At 42.3% G+C, this 20,178-nt stretch overlaps 1 protein-coding gene across 1 annotated transcript in view; it reads left to right on the top strand.

The window, feature by feature from the left end:
• Window positions 1-20,178, top strand: part of ITPR3 (inositol 1,4,5-trisphosphate receptor type 3) — a 605,308-nt gene that overhangs the window by 176,338 nt on the left and 408,792 nt on the right. The window contains 2 exon segments of the mRNA XM_040424182.1: window positions 60-202; window positions 17,539-17,638. Of these exon segments, the coding sequence (XP_040280116.1) occupies window positions 60-202; window positions 17,539-17,638 (243 nt within the window).

Raw genomic sequence — 20,178 nt, 5'->3', positions numbered from 1 at the left:
CTTTATCTCTCAACTTTCAGCTTCTGCCATCTCTTCATTGACCACCGATCTTCTCTCAGGTAGTGAATAGTCGTGCCAACCGCAGGAATGCAGGGGAGAAGATTAAGTATCGCCTTGTTGCTGTACCACATGGGAATGATATTGCCTCACTGTTTGAACTGGATCCCACTACTTTACAGAAGACAGATTCATTTGTGCCCAGGTAACTACAATACAACCTAAAAATGATGACATGTAAAGATAAATTATGCTCCTGCCCTGCTCTTATTTGTAGTATTGATTCACAGGGCCTGTGTTTGCTGTAATAGGTTGTGTGTAGTTGTGTGTAAATTCTGTTTTTATTAGTTGTCCTATGTCTATTATGCTATTGTTCCAGTAACCCTACTGGAAAATAGAACTACCTAGCATTATTCCCGAACATTTCTCTTTGAAGCTCCAGGATCATTAATCACCTCAGCTCCCCTAGCTTAAACCCCCTTAATGACCAGACCACTTTTTACAATTCTGCACTACACTACTTTCACGGTTTATTGCTCGGTCATACAACTTACTACCCAAATGAATTTTACCTCCTTTTCTTCTCACTAATAGAGCTTTCATTTGGTGGTATTTCATTGCTGCTGACATTTTAACTTTTTTTGATATTAATCAAAATTGACCAAATTTTTTGCAAAAAAATGACATTTTTCACTTTCTGTTGTAATATTTTTCAAATAAAACTACATTTCTATATACATTTTTCTCTAAATTTATTGTTCTACATGTCTTTGATAACAAAAAAATGCAATAAGTGTATATTTATTGGTTTGGGTAAAAGTTATAGCGTTTACAAACTATGGTGCAAAAATGTGAATTTACTGTCATGTTTCCTGAGGTTCTACAATGCCCAGACAGTAGAAACACCCTACAAATGACCCCATTTCGGAAAGTAGACACCCTAAGGTATTCGCTGATGGGCAGAGTGAGTTCATGGAAGTTTTTATTTTTTGTCACAAGTTAGCCGAAAATGATTTTATATCTTTTTTTTTTTTCTTACAAAGTCTCATATTCCACTAACTTGTGACAAAAAATTTTTTTTTACATGAACTCACCATACCCCTCACAGAATACCTTGGGGTGTCTTCCTTCTAAAATGGGGTCACTTGTGGGGTATTTATACTGCCCTTGCATTTTAGGGGCCCTAAAGTGTGAGAAGTAGTTTGGAATCCAAATGCGTAAAAATTCCCTGTGAAATCCTAAAAGTACTCATTGGAATTTGGGCCCCTTTGCGCACCTAGGCTGCAAAATAGTGTCACACATGTGGTATCGCCGTACTCAGAAGAAGTAGGGCAATGTGTTTTGAGGTGTATTTTTACATATACCCATGCTGGGTGAGATAAACATCTCTGTAAAAGACAACTTTTCCCATTTTTTTATACAAAGTTGTCATTTTACAGAGATATTTCTCACACACAGTATGGGAATATGTAAAAATACACCCCAAAACATATTGCGCTACATCTCCTGAGTACGGCGATACCACATGTGTGACACTTTTTTGCAGCCTAGGTGCGCAAAGGGGCCCAAATTCCAATGAGTACTTTTGGGATTTCACAGGGCATTTTTTACGCATTTGGATTCCAAACTACTTCTCACGCTTTAGGGCCCCTAAAATACCAGGGCAGTATAAATACCCACAAGTGACCCCATTTTAGAAAGAAGACACCCCAAGGTATTCCATGAGGGGCATGGCGAGACGTTCCTAGAATATATTTTTTTTTTGGCACAAGTTAGCGGAAAATTATTTTTTATTTTTTTTTCTCTTACAAAGTCTCATATTCCACTAACTCGTGACAAAAAATAAAATTTTACATGAACTCGCCATGCCCCTCACGAAATACCTTGGGGTGTCTTCTTTCCAAATAGGGAGATATCTCTGTAAATGACAACTTTTTAATTTTTTTGATACAAGTTGTCAATTTACAGAGATATTTCTCTCACCCAGCATGGGTATATGTAAAAATACCACCCCAAAACACATTGCCCTACTTCTCCTGTGTACGGCGATACCACATGTGTGACACTTTTTTGCTGCCTAGGTGCGTAAAGGGGCCCGAAAGTCTAACGAAGTACCTTTAGGCTTTACGGGGTTTGCTCACAATTTAGCCCGCCCAAAATGCCCAGGACAGTAAACACACCCCACAAATGACCCCATTTCAGAAAGTAGACACCCCAAGGTATTCGCTGAGGGGCATATTGAGTCCATGAAGATTGAATTTTTTGTCACAAGTTAGCGGAAAGGGAGACTTTGTGAGAAAAAATATATAAAAATCATTTTCCGCTAACTTGTGGCAAAAAAAATCTTCTGTGAACTCGCCATGCCCCTCACGGAATACCTTGGGGTGTCTTCTTCCAAATGGGGTCACATGTGGGGCATTTATACTGCCCTGGCATTTTAGGGGCCCTAAAGCGTGAGATGAAGTCTGGAATCCAAATGTCTAAAAATGCCCTCCTAAAAGGAATTTGGGCCCCTTTGTGCACCTAGGCTGCAAAAAAGTGTCACACATGTGGTATCGTTGGGTAAGTTGGGCAATGTGTTTTGGGATGTCTTTTTACATATACCCATGCTGGGTGAGAGAAATATCTCTCTAAAATGACAACTTTGTATAAAAAAATTGGAAAAGTTGTCTTTTAGAGGATTTTTCCTCACCCGCATGGGTATATGTAAAAGACACCCCAAAACACATTGCCCTACTTCCTCTGAGTACAGAGATACCACATGTGTGACACTTTTTTGCAGCCTAGGTGGGCAAGGGGCCCAAATTCTAAAGAGCACCTTTAGGATTTCACAGGACATTTTTTCACATTTGAATTCAAACTACTTCTCACGCATTAGGGCCCCTAAAATGCCAGGGCAGTATAACTACCCCACAAGTGACCCCATTTTGGAAAGAAGACACCCCAAGGTATTTCGTGATGGGCATAGTGAGTTCATGGAAGTTTTTATTTTTTGTCACAAGTTAGTGGAAAATGAGACTTTGTAAGACAAAAAATTAAAAAGAAAAAAATCATCATTTTCCGCTAACTTGTGCCAAAAAAATAAAAAATTCTAGGAACTCGCCATGCCCCTCACGGAATACCTTGGGGTGTCTTCTTACCAAAATGGGGTCAATTGTGGGGTATTTATACTGCCCTGGCATTTTAGGGGCCCTAATGCGTGAGAAGTAGTTTGAAATCCAAATGTGTCAAAAATGCCCTGTGAAATCCTAAAGGTGCTCTTTAGAATTTGGACCTCTTTGCCCACCTAGGCTGCAAAAAAGTGTCACACATGTGGTATCGCCGTACTCAGGAGAAGGAGGGCAATGTGTTTTGGGGTGTCTTTTTACATATTCCCATGCTGGGTGAGATAAATATCTCTGTCAAATGACAACTTTGTATAAAAAAAATGGAAAAAAGTTGTTCTTTTAGAGAGATATTTCTCTCACCCAGCATGGGTATATGTAAAAAGACACCTCAAAACACATTGCCCAACTTCTCCTGAGTACGGCGATACCACATGTCTGACACTTTTTTGCAGCCTAGGTGGGCAAAGGGGCCCAAATTCTAAAGAGCACCTTTAGGATTTCACAGGACATTTTTAACACATTTGGATTTCAAACTACTTCTCACGCATTAGGGCCCCTAAAATACCAGGGCAGTATAACTACCCCACAATTGGCCCCATTTTGGAAAGAAGACACCCCAAGGTATTTCGTGATGGGCATAGTGAGTTCATGAAAGTTTTTATTTTTTGTCACAAGTTAGTGGAATATGAGACTTTGTAAGAAAAAGAAAAAAAATCATAATTTTCCGCTAACTTGTGACAAAAAATAAAAAGTTCTATGAACTCACTATGCCCATCAGCGAATACCTTAGGGTGTCTACTTTCCGAAATGGGGTCATTTCTGGGGTTTTTCTACTGTCTGGGCATTGTAGAACCTCAGGAAACAGGACAGGTGCTCAGAAAGTCAGAGCTGCTTCAAAATGTGGAAATTCACATTTTTGTACCATAGTTTGTAAACGCTATAACTTTTACCCAAACCAATAAATATACACTTATTGCATTTTTTTTTATCAAAGACATGTAGAACAATAAATTTAGAGAAAAATTTATATAGAAATGTAGTTTTAAAAAAAAAAAATTACAACTGATAGTGAAAAATGTCATTTTTTAGCAAAAATTTCGGTAAATTTCGATTAATAACAAAAAAAGTAAAAATGTCAGCAGCAATGAAATACCACCAAATTAAAGCTCTATTAGTGAGAAGAAAAGCAGGTAAAATTCATTTGAGTGGTAAGTTGTATGACCGAGCAATAAACCGTGAAAGTAGTGTAGTGCAGAATTGTAAAAAGTGGTCTGGTCATTAAGGGTGGTTAAACTAGGGGAGCTGAGGTGGTTAAGATGGATTTAATACGTATAAGAAGGCTGCTTCCTTCCCCTTGTTACCCTATGTCCATCGATAGGAGACAGCACGTGTGTTTTTTTCTGAACAGTATAATAGCTGCATGCTTCCATGCTGTTTTTTAATGTAACCTCTATTAGGCTAAGTTCACATTTCAGTTATTTAGTCAGTTATTTTGATCAGTTATTGTTAGCCAAAACCAGAGAATAGGTGAAATTCTGTAAATTACACATAATCTCTGTATAGGCTACTACTGGTTTTAGCTCACAATAACTGATGGAAATAACTGACCAAATAACTGAAGTGTGAGCTAGGCCTTAAAGAAATATCATAAAAAACAAAATACAATCACATCTATGTGTTGACATCCTCAAAATGCAAAGAACACACATGAGAGTCTGCAAAGGCTGGGAATGTTTCATCCAACACAAGGCTTGAGAAGAGTTTTAAGGGCATCCTGAGTCTCTGTGTGATTGATTCCATAATAAACAGATAAACACAACGAAGCGAGCAGAAAATCATTCAGAGATTAAATCAGCCTGTAGTGCAATTTTAAATGGTAGGGGTCATCTGTGGCTTGAAATTACATAGTGGGACTAGAGATATTTAGAGTGCAGACATATCTGCTGGGGTATAAACCAACATAGTAGAAAGAAATAGATCATTCCTAAGAGCTCCTAGCTATAGTCCAGCCAAGGCTGCCATATGTAAATATAAATGTAGTTAGGCGCCTAACTGCATAGACGAAGTGGAGCACGGAGAAACCAAGAGCAAGTCCAAAAGCTCCTATTTACACTTTACTAAAAAAGACACATGTAATACTGGCTCTATAACACTTCATCCAACAGTAAAGCAGAGGCTTCAGAGACTCACCCCTACCTTAAAAGGAATATAGGATAGAGAGTTCAGTGCGGCAAGTCGCTCAAAAGGGAGAGATCACTAGATGGAATGTAGAGGTAAATAGTGCATACTGGTAGGCAAAACCCTAGGTTTTATTCCATACTCACAAATAGAGATGAGCGAATTTTTAAAAAATTCGATTCGGCTGGTTTGTCGAATTTTTGGGAAAAATTTGCTTTGTTACAAATTTATTTGCGTTAAAAATGGCTAATTCCTGGCTGCTGAGAGCCTTTACAGTGGTGTAGAACACTGTGCCTTATAGTAACACGCATAGGGAGTCTATTTTGGTAGTGACATGCAGATCACAGTCGTCGCTCTTAAAATCACTGCACACTTCACTTATTAGGGCAGTCACGGGGCCAAAACTGACCAAATAACTCAAATATGAACTCAGTCTTACAGTTCGATGTTAGTGCCAAGAAGAAGTGCACTCCTTTTACACCGTCGCCAGCTTATTTCACATAGATGTTATCAGAACCCGTTCTATTAAACGCGTATACAAGTAGAGCCCCCCCGGACAGAGTCGCTGATTAATTTGCCCTTCTTATGATCCGTCGGAACAATAACTAACAAAAAACGGATCCTGTCTGTGGATCATATGCCTTCACTTGGTCAGCATTTGCTCAATAATCTATCAGTATTGCTAATGCCAAAAAAAACAAGAGTGGATGTAAAACAGATATGATATTTGAATGGAATATTTGCATGTCTTCTGTGTTTTCTACCCACTCCTGCTTTTGGCTACCAAATCATAAGCCAATTCTGATGGGACCATACAGGCCTTACAGCTGCTACACAGACAGGATCCATTGTGTGTCTCATTTTTCCTTCCTTCTGACAGATCAGAAGAAGGGTCAAATAAATGATGATGTCAGCCAGGCCGAAAGGCAAAATAGTGGACCAGTCATGAAGTGAGGAGGGTGGGAACAGCATAGAGTAGACCTATGACATAGTGGTGAGGTGGAAGCAGCATGAGGAGACCACACAGTGGCCCAATGACAGGGTTTGGATTTGGCAGCAGTATGAGGAGGCTATCGAGTAGCACAATGACAGAGTCTGGAGGTGGCGGCAGTATGAGGAGGGCACAGAGTGGCACAATGACAGAGTCTGGAGGTGGCATCATCAGGAGAAAGCCACTGCGTTGCACAATGACAGAGTCTGGAGGTGGCGGATGCAGCAGCAGAATCAGGAGAAGGGTACCGAGTGGCAAAATGACAGAGTGTGGAGGTGGCGGCAGCATCAGGAGGTTGCCATTGTTTTCATGTACTTTTTGTTTATTTGTTGTTTCATAATATATATTTTCCTCACACTTTGAGACGTCACACGACCTCACATAACGTCATTCGGTCCATACAGCAAAAGGAGTTTTTCAGTCACCCATCATTTTTACCGGAAAAAAAAACCCACTTTGAAAGAGTGGCACAATGACAGAGTCTGTAGATGTCAGCAACAGCAGGATACCACAGAGTGGCAAGGTGACATAGTGTGGAAACGGCAGCAGCATGAGGAGGCCACAGAGTGGAAAGGTTACATAGTTTGTAGGTGGTGGCAGAATCAGGAGGCCACAGAGTGGCAAGGTGACATAGTATGGATATGGCAGCAGCATGAGGAGGCCACAGAGTGGCAAGGTGACATAGTGTGGAGATTGGAGCAGCAGCAGGATACCACAGAGTGGCAAAGTGACATAGTGTGGAGATGGCAGCAGCATGAGGAGGCCACAGAGTAGCATAGTGACATAATGTGGAGATGGAAGTAGCAGCAACAACAGCATGATACCACAGAGTGGCAAGGTGGCATAGTGTGGAGATGGCAGCAGCAGCATCAGGAGACCACAGAGTGGCAAGGCGACATAGTATGGATTTGGCAGCAGCATAATGGGCGGTAACAGAGTGGGGCGGTGGGTGTCAATAACAGTACCCGCTGACGAAGGTGGGTGCAAGAAGGAGCACTAGGCATCAGATGTGTGGCATCAGGCAGGTTGCAGCATCAGAGTAGTAGCTGAGACAGGTAGTCAGAAGAAACCGGTCTCTTTCATCAAAGTGTTGGTGTGGCATTATGGATTATCTTGTCTGATGCATCAGGAATTGGTGGTTGAAAATACTGGCGGATCCACGCCTGATTCTTCTTGACAAAGGTCAGTCTCTCCACATTTTGGGTGGACAGGCGAGTTCTCCTTGGGGTAACTATTGCCCCTACCGCACTAAACACCCGCTCTGATGCCACACTACTGGCCGGGCAGGACAGCTTTTCCAGGACAAACTCTGCTAGTTGTGGCCACAAATCCAGTTTGGCTACCCAGTAGTCCAGCGGATCTTCAATGTGGGGTGGCAGGGTGCTGTCCAAATATGCCACCACCTGCTGGTTTAGGTCCTGCTCCAGGTCTACCTCCTGCTGGTGAGAAGTTTCTTCACTATGCGGGTTGTAGGAAGGAACAAGGGGTCGTCATTGATGGTCGGTACGTGTCACCGAGGTCCATTGGCCTCGGTGAGGTAAAAGCCATTTTTTCTCAAAGTGTCAGTTTTGCAGTTTGCAGTCTGACACTTCAGCTGTTTTAGTATTGGCTGCAAAGCTAATCCGAGACGGCTCCTATTGGGAGTAGTCAAATTGATGGGTGGGTGGCTACTCCCCACGTTCCGGGCCGAGTGTTGGTTTGGGATATAAAACATAGGCAGCACTGTCAGGTGGTGTGGATGACTCCTCTCTGACAGTGGAGCGCTACTAGTTTCTGTGTTGGGGCCTGGGAGTTTGGGCCGGGATTAAGGCCTGCTACTGTGTTTGTGTGAAAGCACGTGGACTCTGCTTTATAGAAGGACTTCTGCATTACTGCCTGGTGTGAATGAACACCAAAATCAAGGTGACAGTTTTTTCTGGAAAGTTTTTTTTTTTTTGTCACTTACTTAAAGTGTGAATAAACACTGAACTGTTTAATTTAAAGACTTTGTTATTGCCTCTATACTGCGTCCGCTAACCTGCCTACCAGAGCGAATACCAATTGGTGGAGGATGTGTGCACACGCAGTGAGGCTGGCCTGAAGGCCGAAAAGTTTTAGTTTTTCTGGGCACGGGTGTATGTCTTATATCAAGCCGGCAAGGTTGCGACCCGTGTCTCCTGACAAAATGGAGGCGGTCATGAAAGCCCTCGTGGAGGCTAACTTGCAGCAGCGGGAAGCAGCAGCAAGAAACCAACCAGCTGCTATTACAGCATGTGATGGCGTTACAAGCGGCAGGAGCTTCCCAGAACGTCCACAATGCCCGGAAAGCTGTCCGCGCGGCGATCCCTAAGATGACCCCCCTCGGATGACATTGAGACTTATCTAGCAGTATTTGAAAAGGTGGCCTTGAGGGAGAAGTTACCTCAAGACCAATGGACTGAGGTCGTCGCTCCGTTCCTGGCCTCTGGACCCCAGCAGGTGTTTTTTGACCTACCAGATGATCAAGCAGCCGACTACCCAACCGTAAAAGGTGAGATTCTGGCAAGATTGGGGGTGAATGTATTGGTCCGGGCCCAGTGGGTGCGTCATTGTGAATTTAACCCGGCTGAACCCGCCAGACCGCAATATTATGATCTGCTACATCGGTTGCAAAAATGGCTGCAGCCTGATGTGCTGAGTCCCACTGCTATGCTGGACCGTCTGTTGGCGGATGTGTTCTGGAGGGCTTTGCCGTACTCTCTCCAGCACTAGATCGGCCAGGCGTCTCCTGGTAATGCCCTAGAGATGGTCGACCTGGTGGAGCACTATGAGGCCACCACAAATCTACAGGGGGGTTCTTTTGGGGGGGGGGGGGCAGTTAAACCCCGGAAGTATCCACCCTCGACCAGGAGGCTAAGGACAGCAAAACCCGCTCGGGATATACTCCCTACAGACCCAGCTCCGATGGTCTGTTGGCGATGTTAAGAGCCTGGTCACATAAGGGCCGACTGTCCCCATCAGGGGGGAAACCATGGATACTAGCTGGTGTGATGAAAGTCGTTTTTTTCCTTGGCAGCCTCCGTCAAGGGTACCTACCAGTAGTCTTTGGTGAGGTCCAAAACAGAAAAATACCGGGCTTGGCCTAACTTCTCAATAAGCTCATCCACTCCGGGCCTGGGATATGCGTCAAACTTGGAAACCTCATTAAGTTTGCCGAAGTCGTTACAGAATCGTAACGTCCCATCCGGCTTGGGTATCAAGACTATCGGACTGGCCCTTTTTGACTCCTCGATGACACGTAGCTGTAACATCAGCTGCACTTCTTCCGAGATGGCTTGTACGCGACTCAGGTACCCGGTATGGTTTCAAACGGATTCTGGCCTAAGGCTCGGTGACAATGTCATGTCAGATGATCTGTGTTTCTGCTGACGAACTCTGTGACCTCCTGAGTCTGTTTAGAGGAAAGGTTGTCAGCAATCTTTACAGTGGCAACTGCTTTCCTTGTATCAGACTGTGGAACTGGAAACTCTACCCCTAGGAAATTAGGCCAGGGGCTGTTGTCCGTGCTGGTCTCCCTGTCTTTCCATGGTTTAAGTAAGTTTACATGGTACCCCTGCTCTGGCTTTCTCCGCCCTGGCTGGTGTAGCCTATGTAGCTGTCTTCTTGCTTTCTTTTTAAGCCGCTGGACAGTTGAGTCTGTAGGTATATCATTTCGCTCTCGGGGGATTCTGACAGAGTATGCAGCTGCCTTTTTCCTTGTTCTCTTCATTGTGTAGAGTCCTGGCTTAGAGTTCTTGAACCTTTTTTGTTTTTTTTTGGTCTGTGAATTATCAGTTTATGTTCTGATATTTGATGTCTTTCTAGCTGAGCTTCTGTGGAAGAAACTAAAGGTCTAATACAGATGGTGCACTTGTGCCTTCTACATTTTACCAGTGTTATAGCCTTCAATCAAGGTTCCTCTGCTTCTCCTTAGGTAGAGGTTTCTTTCATGAACAACAGTTCTTTACATGGAGTCCTTTGCATTAGGTGTTCACTACTATCAGAAGATAACAGTACTTTTCTGATTCCTGCAGATATGGTGGTTTCCCCCAGGAAGTAGTGGAATTATGCAGCAAGCAATATTTATTCTTGTGACAGTCTTGGGTAGCTGTTTTATCAGCAGTGAAAATCATCCTTAAACTCTAGGAACTGTAAAGAATCTCTATTTCCTGACTCCACTGCTTGTGAGAAACATATTGAAGGTCTTTCTGATGATCCTATTTTGAAGAGTGAAGAAGTTCTATAATTTTGGTTTGCATTTATGTCAGGTGGATGGATCCTGCAAGTCTTCAGAAGACCCCCACCTACAAGTATGCTAAAGTCCACCTGTTTCTGTTGACCCATAAAAAAGATCTTTAATTCACATAAGATGAATCCCCAAGAAAGATGCATTAGATCCATTTCCACTGAGTCTTAAAGAATCGCATGCCTTGGGGGGTGGCCCTGGCATCTGGTATGTTACAGGCCATGTTGATTTCAGATGTGCCTTAGGTCCTAGAGGGTTGTCCGTGGCATCATGTGCTTGTCACGCTATGGTGGAGAGCCCTGGCATCTGATGTTACATTCTGTTTTGGCTTCAGGTATGCCTTCAGGCCTAGGGGAGGTGACTCTGTCATAAAGTGCATGCCACGCTTTGGGGGTATCCTATGGCTAAAGGTGGAGCACCTTGCAAGAGGCCATTATGAAAACCAAATTTTAGTTTCTGCAGATGTTGGCTATCAAGTTAAAGGAACTTACCAAGAAGTCCAGTGTATCATGGACCCTAGCATAGTATATTCAAGTTATTTTCAATAACCCAGTACGAGTGATGTAGCTATTGGTTAGCTTATATCAGATGGAAGTCATATGACATCAGAGTTGCCCTGAATTTCTCACATTTCTAGGAACAATAATGAGCTCCAGTTTTGGAATTGCCAAGCTCAGCTGTAGTTGAATTTGTGCTCTGCAGGATGCAAATTTGATACTGATGAAGCTTTCTTTGAGTTGAAGCAATAATTTTCTTGTTGTTCCTCCTCAGGATCTTAGAGGAGAAGCAGACATGGCCTCTCATGGACTGTGGTGTTCCTCTAAGAGATTTTTGGATATTTCTTCCACATCAGGACTGATCATTACAGTAATGTCATGCTGGGTAGGATACAAGATACAATAGACACACAGAAAACCACAAAACAAGCATCTAGGCCAGAAGCTGGTGATAAAGGTCACAAATCCCTACCAGCTCTCCCTGGACTTCTGTGCCCACGTTCAGACCCTAAAGGTGGAAATCAACGTGCCCCCGTGCCTAAGGCTGCAGATTCCCTAAAATCCCTAAGATGGTGGAAAGGGGGAAAGAGACAGCCTGCTTCCTCAGGACCTGGAGGGGGCAGGTGTCTCTCTAACAGCCTAGACAGTGGAATAAACGTTGTCAATGATTATGTGATTTTTTTTGTTGTTGCTCCAAATGACGTTACTCTTGGAGTTATCTCAGGTGATACCATAGATCTGTTTTTTACATGATAATGTCTGCCTGCAGTCTTTCCTTATCCGGCATATTTTCTTTGGATAGAATGTACAGTCATGGCCAAAAGTTTTGAGAATTACATAAATATTGGAAATTGGAAAAGTTGCTGCTCAAGTTTTTATAATGGCAATTTGTATATACTCCAGAATGTTATGAAGAGTGATTAGATGAATTGCATAGTCCTTCTTTGCCATGAAAATTAACTTAATCCCAAAAAAAACTTTCCACTGCATTTCATTGCTGTCATTAAAGGACCTGCTGAGATCATTTCAGTAATCGTCTTGTTAACTCAGGTGAGAATGTTGATGAGCACAAGGCTGGAGATCATTATGTCAGGCTGATTGGGTTAAAATGGCAGGCTTGACATGTTAAAAGGAGGGTAAGGCTTGAAATCATTGTTCTTCCATTGTTAACCATGGTGACCTGCAAAGAAACGCGTGCAGCCATCATTGCATTGCATAAAAATGGCTTCACAGGCAAGGATATTGTGGCTACTAAGATTGCACCTCAATCAACAATTTATAAGGTCATCAAGAACTTCAAGGAAAGAGGTTAAATTCTTGTTAAGAAGGCTTCAGGGCATCCAAGAAAGTCCAGCAAGCGCCAGGATCGTCTCCTAAAGAGGATTCAGCTGCGGGATCGGAGTGCCACCAGTGCAGAGCTTGCTCAGGAATGGCAGCAGGCAGGTGTGAGCGCATCTGCACGCACAGTGAGGCGAAGACTTTTGGAAGATGGCCTGGTGTCAAAAAGGGCAGCAAAGAAGCCACTTCTCTCCAAAAAAAACATCAGGGACAGATTGATCTTCTGCAGAAAGTTTGGTGAATGGACTGCTGAGGACTGGGGCAAAGTCATATTCTCCGATGAAGCCTCTTTCCGATTGTTTGGGGCATCTGGAAAAAGGCTTGTCCAGAGAAGAAAAGGTGAGCGCTACCATCAGTCCTGTGTCATGCCAACAGTAAAGCATCCTGAGACCATTCATGTGTGGGGTTGCTTCTCATCCAAGGGAGTGGGCTCACTCACAATTTTGCCCAAAAACACAGCCATGAATAAAGAATGGTACTAAAACACCATCCAACAGCAACTTCTTTCAACAATCCAACAACAGTTTGGTGAAGAACAATGCATTTTCCAGCACGATGGAGCACCGTGCCATAAGGCAAAAGTGATAACTAAGTGGCTCGGGGACTAAAACGTTGACATTTTGGGTCCATGGCCTGGAAACTCCCCAGATCTTAATCCCATTGAGAACTTGTGGTCAATCCTCAAGAGGCGGGTTGACAAACAAAAACCCACTAATTCTGACAAATTCCAAGAAGTGATTATGAAAGAATGGGTTACTATCAGTCAGGAATTGGCCCAGAAGTTGATTGAGAGCATGCCCAGTCGAATTGCAGAGGTCCTGAAAAAGAAGGGCCAACACTGCAAATACTGACTCTTTGCATAAATGTCATGTAATTGTCGAAAAAGCCTTTGAAACGTATGAAGTGCGTGTAATTATATTTCACTACATCACAGAAACAACTGAAACAAAGATCTAAAAGCAGTTTAGCAGCAAACTTTGTGAAAACTAATATTTGTGTCATTCTCAAAACTTTTGGCCACAACTGTACATTCTTGGAAGGTTAAAAAAAACAAATTCTATTATGTTTAAACATTTTTTATTTAACATTTTTAAGTATTATATCAATATACAATATGCAATTCTCAAGGAGGGATTGACAAGTCAAACATGTGAAAGCAAGTAACTATTACGGTATACATATATTGGAAAAAATTGACTTTCTAAGTTTGTTCACAAAGGTAGCTTAAAATCTATAGTCTCGATTAAATTAAAGGGGTATTCCCATCTTCAGTTTTCATACTTACCTTCGTCCAGCGTGACGTTCACTTTCTGGATTTGGCGGTGCTTGATTGACGTCTTCTCTCGTCCAGGCCGGGCTTGCACAGAAGACTGAAGTTTTTCTCCCGGCCGGGCCGCGCAATGGCCTGAGCGCTCACGCCGCCGTGCATGCGCCATGGTGACTTATTCCTGGCCTGTATAGTACAGAGCCGTCGTGCGCGTTCGCGGCTCTGTTCTATACTGGCCAGGAAGAAGTCATCATGGCGCATGCGCGGCGGCGTGCACAATTAGGACATTGTGTTGCCCGGCCGGGAAAGAATCTTTAGTCTTCTGCGCAAGCCCGGCCCGGCGGGATTCGACAGGAGAGGTGGCCGTAACCAGGGGAGACGAAAAACAACAATCAGGTAAGAGGGGACTTATTTTCTCAAAAAGGGTGGGAATTGGGTAATAAAATGTATTTAGAAAAATGATCACTGTCAAATCATTAAGAGATTTAACAGTGATCATTGTGATGGGAATACCCCTTTAAAGAAAAGAGAGTGAAGTAAGAAAGGGGGAAGCAAGGAGAGAGAAAAGAGTTGTGAGTATGGAGTTGTGAGTATGGAGTGAAAGCCAGCGAATTCCTGAAAATCTATCCATTTTGACCAAATCTTGAGGTATTTGGAGGACTCTTCATTTGCTTCTGATGAGATCTCCTCCATTCTAGAAATATACAACATTTCCTGATATCATTCCCTCATATTAGGGACATGTGTCGTGCGCCAGTGTCTAGGTATTAAACCAAATTCTATTATATGTAGGAGTCTTCTCCTTTTTCAGGTAGGGCCTGATCTGCCTGTTTAGCTTCCAGCCCTGGGGCACAGAGGGCCAATTTTCTATTAATTGTCACTCTACAAAATTTACCCTCCCTTTCTTTTTTGCTATTCACATCCTGCTTTGTGCTACCTGAGGATGATGAGAAACTAGAAAATTTGTCTTACTGGTAATTTTACTTTCCTCGAGTCCAAAGGCAACACATACATACCCCCTCAATAATTCTGCAGATATTCGTCTATATAACACATGATTGAGCTGTGAGAGAAGGTTCATATAGCACCAACAATTAATTATACTAATTCTTAATTTAGTATTCTAGGTGGGCTAGTCATAGGGTGGAGACTAGGGGACATAATCTCCCACTCTGTGCTGCCTTTGGACTTGAAAATAAAATTACAGGTAAGACAAGTTTTCTATATATACAGTAGCATGTAAAAGTTTGGGCACTCCTGGTCAAAATTACTGTTACTGTGAACATTTAAGCAAGTTGTAGATGAAATTATCTCCAAAAGGCATAAAGTTAAAGATGAAAAAAACTGTTCAACATTTTAGTTAATATCAAGATATTATTTTTGGTTTTGTACAATTTTAGAGTAAAAAAAGAAAAAGAGTACCTTGCAAAAGTATGGGAACCAAAGGAGATTTGAGCGCTCAGATAACTTTGACTGAAGTCTCACACCTTAAATACCCTGTTAGTGTTAATGCTTGTTCATAATCATCTTTAGGAAAGGCTAGGTGATGCAAATTTCAAAGCTTTATAAATACCCAGACTCCTCTAACATTCTCCTAAAAAAACAGCAGCTATGAGTTCTTCTAAGCAGCTGTCTAACACTCTGAAAATGGTTGAGGCTCACAAAGCAGGGGAAAACTATAACAAGATAGGAAAGTGTTTTCAGTTTGCCATTTCCTCAGTTTTAAATGTAAATAAGAAATATCAGTTAATAGGAGCATTTGGATGTCAAGAGAAGGTCTGGAAGACCAATAACAATTTCAGAAATATCTTTTTGTTGGATTTCTACAATGGCAAATCAGAATCCCCAGTTGACTGAAAAGACCTTCAGGAAGATTTAGCAAACTCTGGAGTTGTGGTATATTGTTTTACTGTTCAGTGACACTAGCACAAATATGGCCTTCAGAGTATATTTATTTAAGAGTATATTTCTTAATAAATTTTGATATATTTTATATATATATTCTTGTCTTATTCTACTTGGGTTATTAGTTTCTCCTTATAGGTTTTTTGGACATATTTACTAGGCCCTATTTGTATTATTTAGATAGCTGAGGTATTTATCGGTTTAGGCTACTTTCACACTCACTTTTGGTGCGGATCCGTCATTGATCTGCACAGACGGATCGTTCAGATAATACAACCGTCTACATTATTCAGAACGGATCCGTTTGTATTATCTTCAACATAGCCAAGACGGATCCATCTTGAACACCATTGAAAGTCAATGGAGGACGGATCAATTTTCTATTGTGCCAGATTGTGTCATAGAAAATGGATCCGTCCCCATTGAATTACATTGTGTGTCAGAACGGATCAGTTTGGCTCAGTTTCGTCAGACGGACACACAAACGCTGCAAGCAGCGTTTTGGTGTCCGCCTCCAAAGCGTAATGGAGACGGAACGGAGGCAAACTGAGGCAAACTGATGCATTCTTTTCCATTCAGAATGCATTAGGGCAAAAGTGATCAGTTTTGGACCACTTGCGAGAGCCCTGAACAGATCTCACAATTTGGCATCAGTAATGAGAAGGACTAGTGGGACTTTCTTGTGTTTAGTGGTATAGATAATGTTAAGGACTCTCCTTACATTATGATTTCCCTCCCTCCCAGAGACAATCCCAACTTGTTCAGGGTCAATTAAGTTAGATATCAAAAGTGCTATGTGATATGCTAGGAGTTTTGACCACCATTTGAGGTCTTCATTTAGCAAGTAAATCTGTCTATAACTACTACCCCTGAATCTTTACATTCCTTATGAAGCACTGTGATGTAAGCATCTAAAGATTGGGTTAGAAGGGATTCATCTTTGAGGAGAGAGTTGCAAACTTCAAGAAAATGCTGAAGTAATTGACAGATTTTTTGTAGTAAATGATTGGTAGGCCATGTGACCCAGGACTTTTGCCTGTGGGAATGAAATTAAGAACTCTTTCAAGTTCCGCTTTAGTGAATGGAGCTACAAGGTTATTTGGAGGGGGCATGAATGGATTAAAGGATTGAGTTAATCAGAATCTACCCAGGAGTGAAGTCAAGCAATCCTTTTTGTGAATGATATTCTAGATTATATAGGAGTAGAGTAGAATTTATGAAATTCCTTAGCTCTTAAAGGGATTTAGCAGCAACAATGTTAAAGAAGTCCTTAACCTTCTGCCTGAGGGAAATGAACTTCCAAAGATGTAAGTCTGATTATTGCTAATAAGCGTTCTTATAGTGCCTTTGTGGTAAAAAAAATGTTTAAAAACGTAAATACACACCTTAAAAAAAACTATTAAAAAAATGCAAGAATTGCTGCTTTTTGCTTAGTTGCCACCAAAAAAACTAAATAAAATGCGATCAAAAAGTGTTGTGTATCCCAATAGGATACCAATGAAAACTACAAGTAGTCCTGCAAAAATCAAGCACACACACAGCTCCATAGGAAGAAAAATCTAAATGTTATAAGTCTTGGGATGCGAGCGATGCAAAAGCATTTTCTTCTTTTTTTTTAAAAAGTGTTTTTTATTGTACAAATGTAGTAAAACGAAAAAGAAAACAACAAAATGGCACTAAATTTATAACAAAAACTCAGTGGCGGTTTTGCTGTTTTCCTTTCTACCTCCCAGAAAGAGTTAATAAAAGTTAATCAGTAAGTTATGTGTACCCCAAAAGGGCACCATTAAAAACTACAACTGGTCATGCAAAAAACAAGCCCTCATACGACTACATAGACGGAAAAATAAAAATGTTTCAGCTCTTGGAAGGTGACAATGGAAAATGAAAACAATCTCCTGGCCATTAAGGCCCAAAACAGGCTGATCGCTAAGAGGTTAAGAAATTTCTACAAATGTTCTATTTGATAAAACTGTAAAATCCCTTTAAATTATGTGCTTGTTTTCTTTTGTCAGAAATTCATTTGTGAGACTACGACATCTGTGCACCAACACTTGGATTCAGAGCACCAATGTCCCTATAGATGTTGATGAAGAACGGCCGATACGTCTCATGGTAATAGCATGGATAGAAACTATGGGGGTCTTTTATTAAGACCAGTGCTAATACCCCTTTAGCTGGCAGCAGCCACTACATTACTTCGGCATATTCACCACCTGTCTAAATCTACGCCAGCTCCTTTGCCTAAAACAGAAAATGTATTAGAAAATGATAAATGAGATGGGCCTACCAGCCTGCACCCTTCCCTGCCCATGCCACGCCCCCATTTTCAGACCTGGCGTGAGCAGGGAAAAGTTGCAGATTGTGGCGTAAATAACCTTTGTGCTGCAATCTGCGACAGATATACACCTATATCTGTTTGTAAATGACCCGCTATGTGGATATAAGGCTATTCTTTATGGAATTTGGTGGTCTTTTAAAGGAGTTGTCTCACAAATTAAAATGTATTTACTTTGTTAACTCAGGCAAAATATAATTGTAAAAATGTATTATTCAAAAATGTGCCAGAATTCTGCCTCAATTGTCATAAAAATATGCATATAGACTTTGCAACACATTTATTAAATGGTTTAGCCCACCCATCTCGAGTTTTGCAAGTCTATTTCTTCTGAAGTTTCCACCAGAAAACTCCAATAGAAGCAGACTCAAAAACTCAAGTTGGGTGGGTGGTTCTTAGAGGTAATGCTGGACATGTGCTAAATCTACCCTTTTTAAGTGCAATGAATTCTTGAGTGATCTGAACTTGATTTCATGCTTCACTATGGCAGGGTAGTCCTTATCTCTTGCAGGGATTTAGGAGGATTTTCATGATAAGCATGTAAAGCTAATATCAACAAGGGAAAGATTTGAATAGCCTATGTGTTTGCACGACTGGTAGAGAACAATTTTAAGTGCTGTGTTCTTGCTACTATTATCCCCAGGGCCGGCTCCAGGTTCATGTGGGTCCTTGGGCGATAAAGTTTCAAAGGGCCCCCTTACACAGTGATAGCTCTCTGAGTACAGATAATATAGTAGATATCACCTGTAATCCTATGTAATAGCACAGATAACTCAGTGATGGCTATCTTAGTACACAAAATGTAATAGTGTTACCTGCAGTCCTATGTAAAACCACAGATAACACTAGTGCTGAAAATGTGGTAGTGTTACCTGCAGTCCTATGTAAAAAACACAGATAACACTAGTGCTGATAATGTGGTAGTGTTACCTGCAGTTTTATGTAAAACCACAGACTACACTAATGCTGATATTGTGGTAGTGTTACCTGCAGTCCTACTGTATGTAAAACCACAGATAACACTAGTGCTCATAATGTGGTAATGTTACCTGCAGTCCTATGTAAAACCACAGATAACACTAGTGTAGATCATGTGGTAGTGTTACCTATGTCCTTAGTGTGCCTCCCTGTGTCTCTCCCACGGACTCCATGCTGGTGGCGCCACCTCCTCTTCCATCTTCTTCTTCTTTCCCCGCACAGAAAGTCCTGACGCAGCTGCGTCAAAACATAGGAACACTGTGGGCATGGTGATGGTGACACACAGGGAGAGACACATACACACACAGGGAGAGACACATACACACACAGGGAGAGACACACACACACACACACACACACACAGGGAGAGACACATACACACACAGGGAGAGACACACACACACACACACACACACAGGGATAGACACACACACACACACACACAGGGAGAGACACATACACACAAGGGAGAGACACACACACAGGGATAGACACATACACACAAGAACACACACTGGAACGGTCAAATACCCACAGGGACAGATACACACACAGGGACAGACGATAGACACACCCACACACAGGGACAGACACACCCACACACAGGGGATGACATACACACAGGAACAGACACACACACAGGGACAGGCACACCGACATACACAGGGACATGCACAAACACACAGGGAGATGCACACACACACACAGGGACATGCACACACAGGGACAGGCACACCCACACACACAGAGACAGGCACACCCACACACACAGGGACATGCACACACACACAGGGACAGACACACACAGGGACAGGCACACCCACACACACAGGGACATGCACAAACACACAGGGACAGACACACAGGGACAGACACACAGGGAGAGACACACGCACACAGCTAGGCCTCACCACATTCCAGCCTAGCTCTTTTCCATACAGGAACACAGCTCTCTGTGGCTCCTCCCCCACTGGTCACATGGGCGGATGATATCAGGAAGGTCCTTTAACCGGTAGGAAACTCTACTATGTTCTGAGTCCTGGGGCCGCCCACCCCAGCAGTGCACATGGCGAAAAATTGTCTGCATTGCTGGGGTAAGCTGCACTAGAATTCAGAACAGAACACAGGTGCAGGAGTGAGCGGGCACAGTGGGCCCCCCAGGGGCAGTGGTCCTCGACACTTGCTCAGGTGTGCCGGGTGCTGACGCCGGCCCTGATTATCCCCCAACTTACCCACTATGTGCTGCACAAGTTACTGTGGATTTGAATTGTTGCTATTAATTGGAGGAGTATCTGCTTCCTTTTGAACCTTGCTGTGCCAACATTTTTTTGTTTTCCTA

The sequence above is a fragment of the Bufo bufo genome, chromosome 3 (genome assembly GCF_905171765.1).
Source record: "Bufo bufo chromosome 3, aBufBuf1.1, whole genome shotgun sequence".
NCBI lineage: Eukaryota > Metazoa > Chordata > Amphibia > Anura > Bufonidae > Bufo > Bufo bufo.
This window is presented reverse-complemented; position numbering and strand designations above follow the sequence as displayed.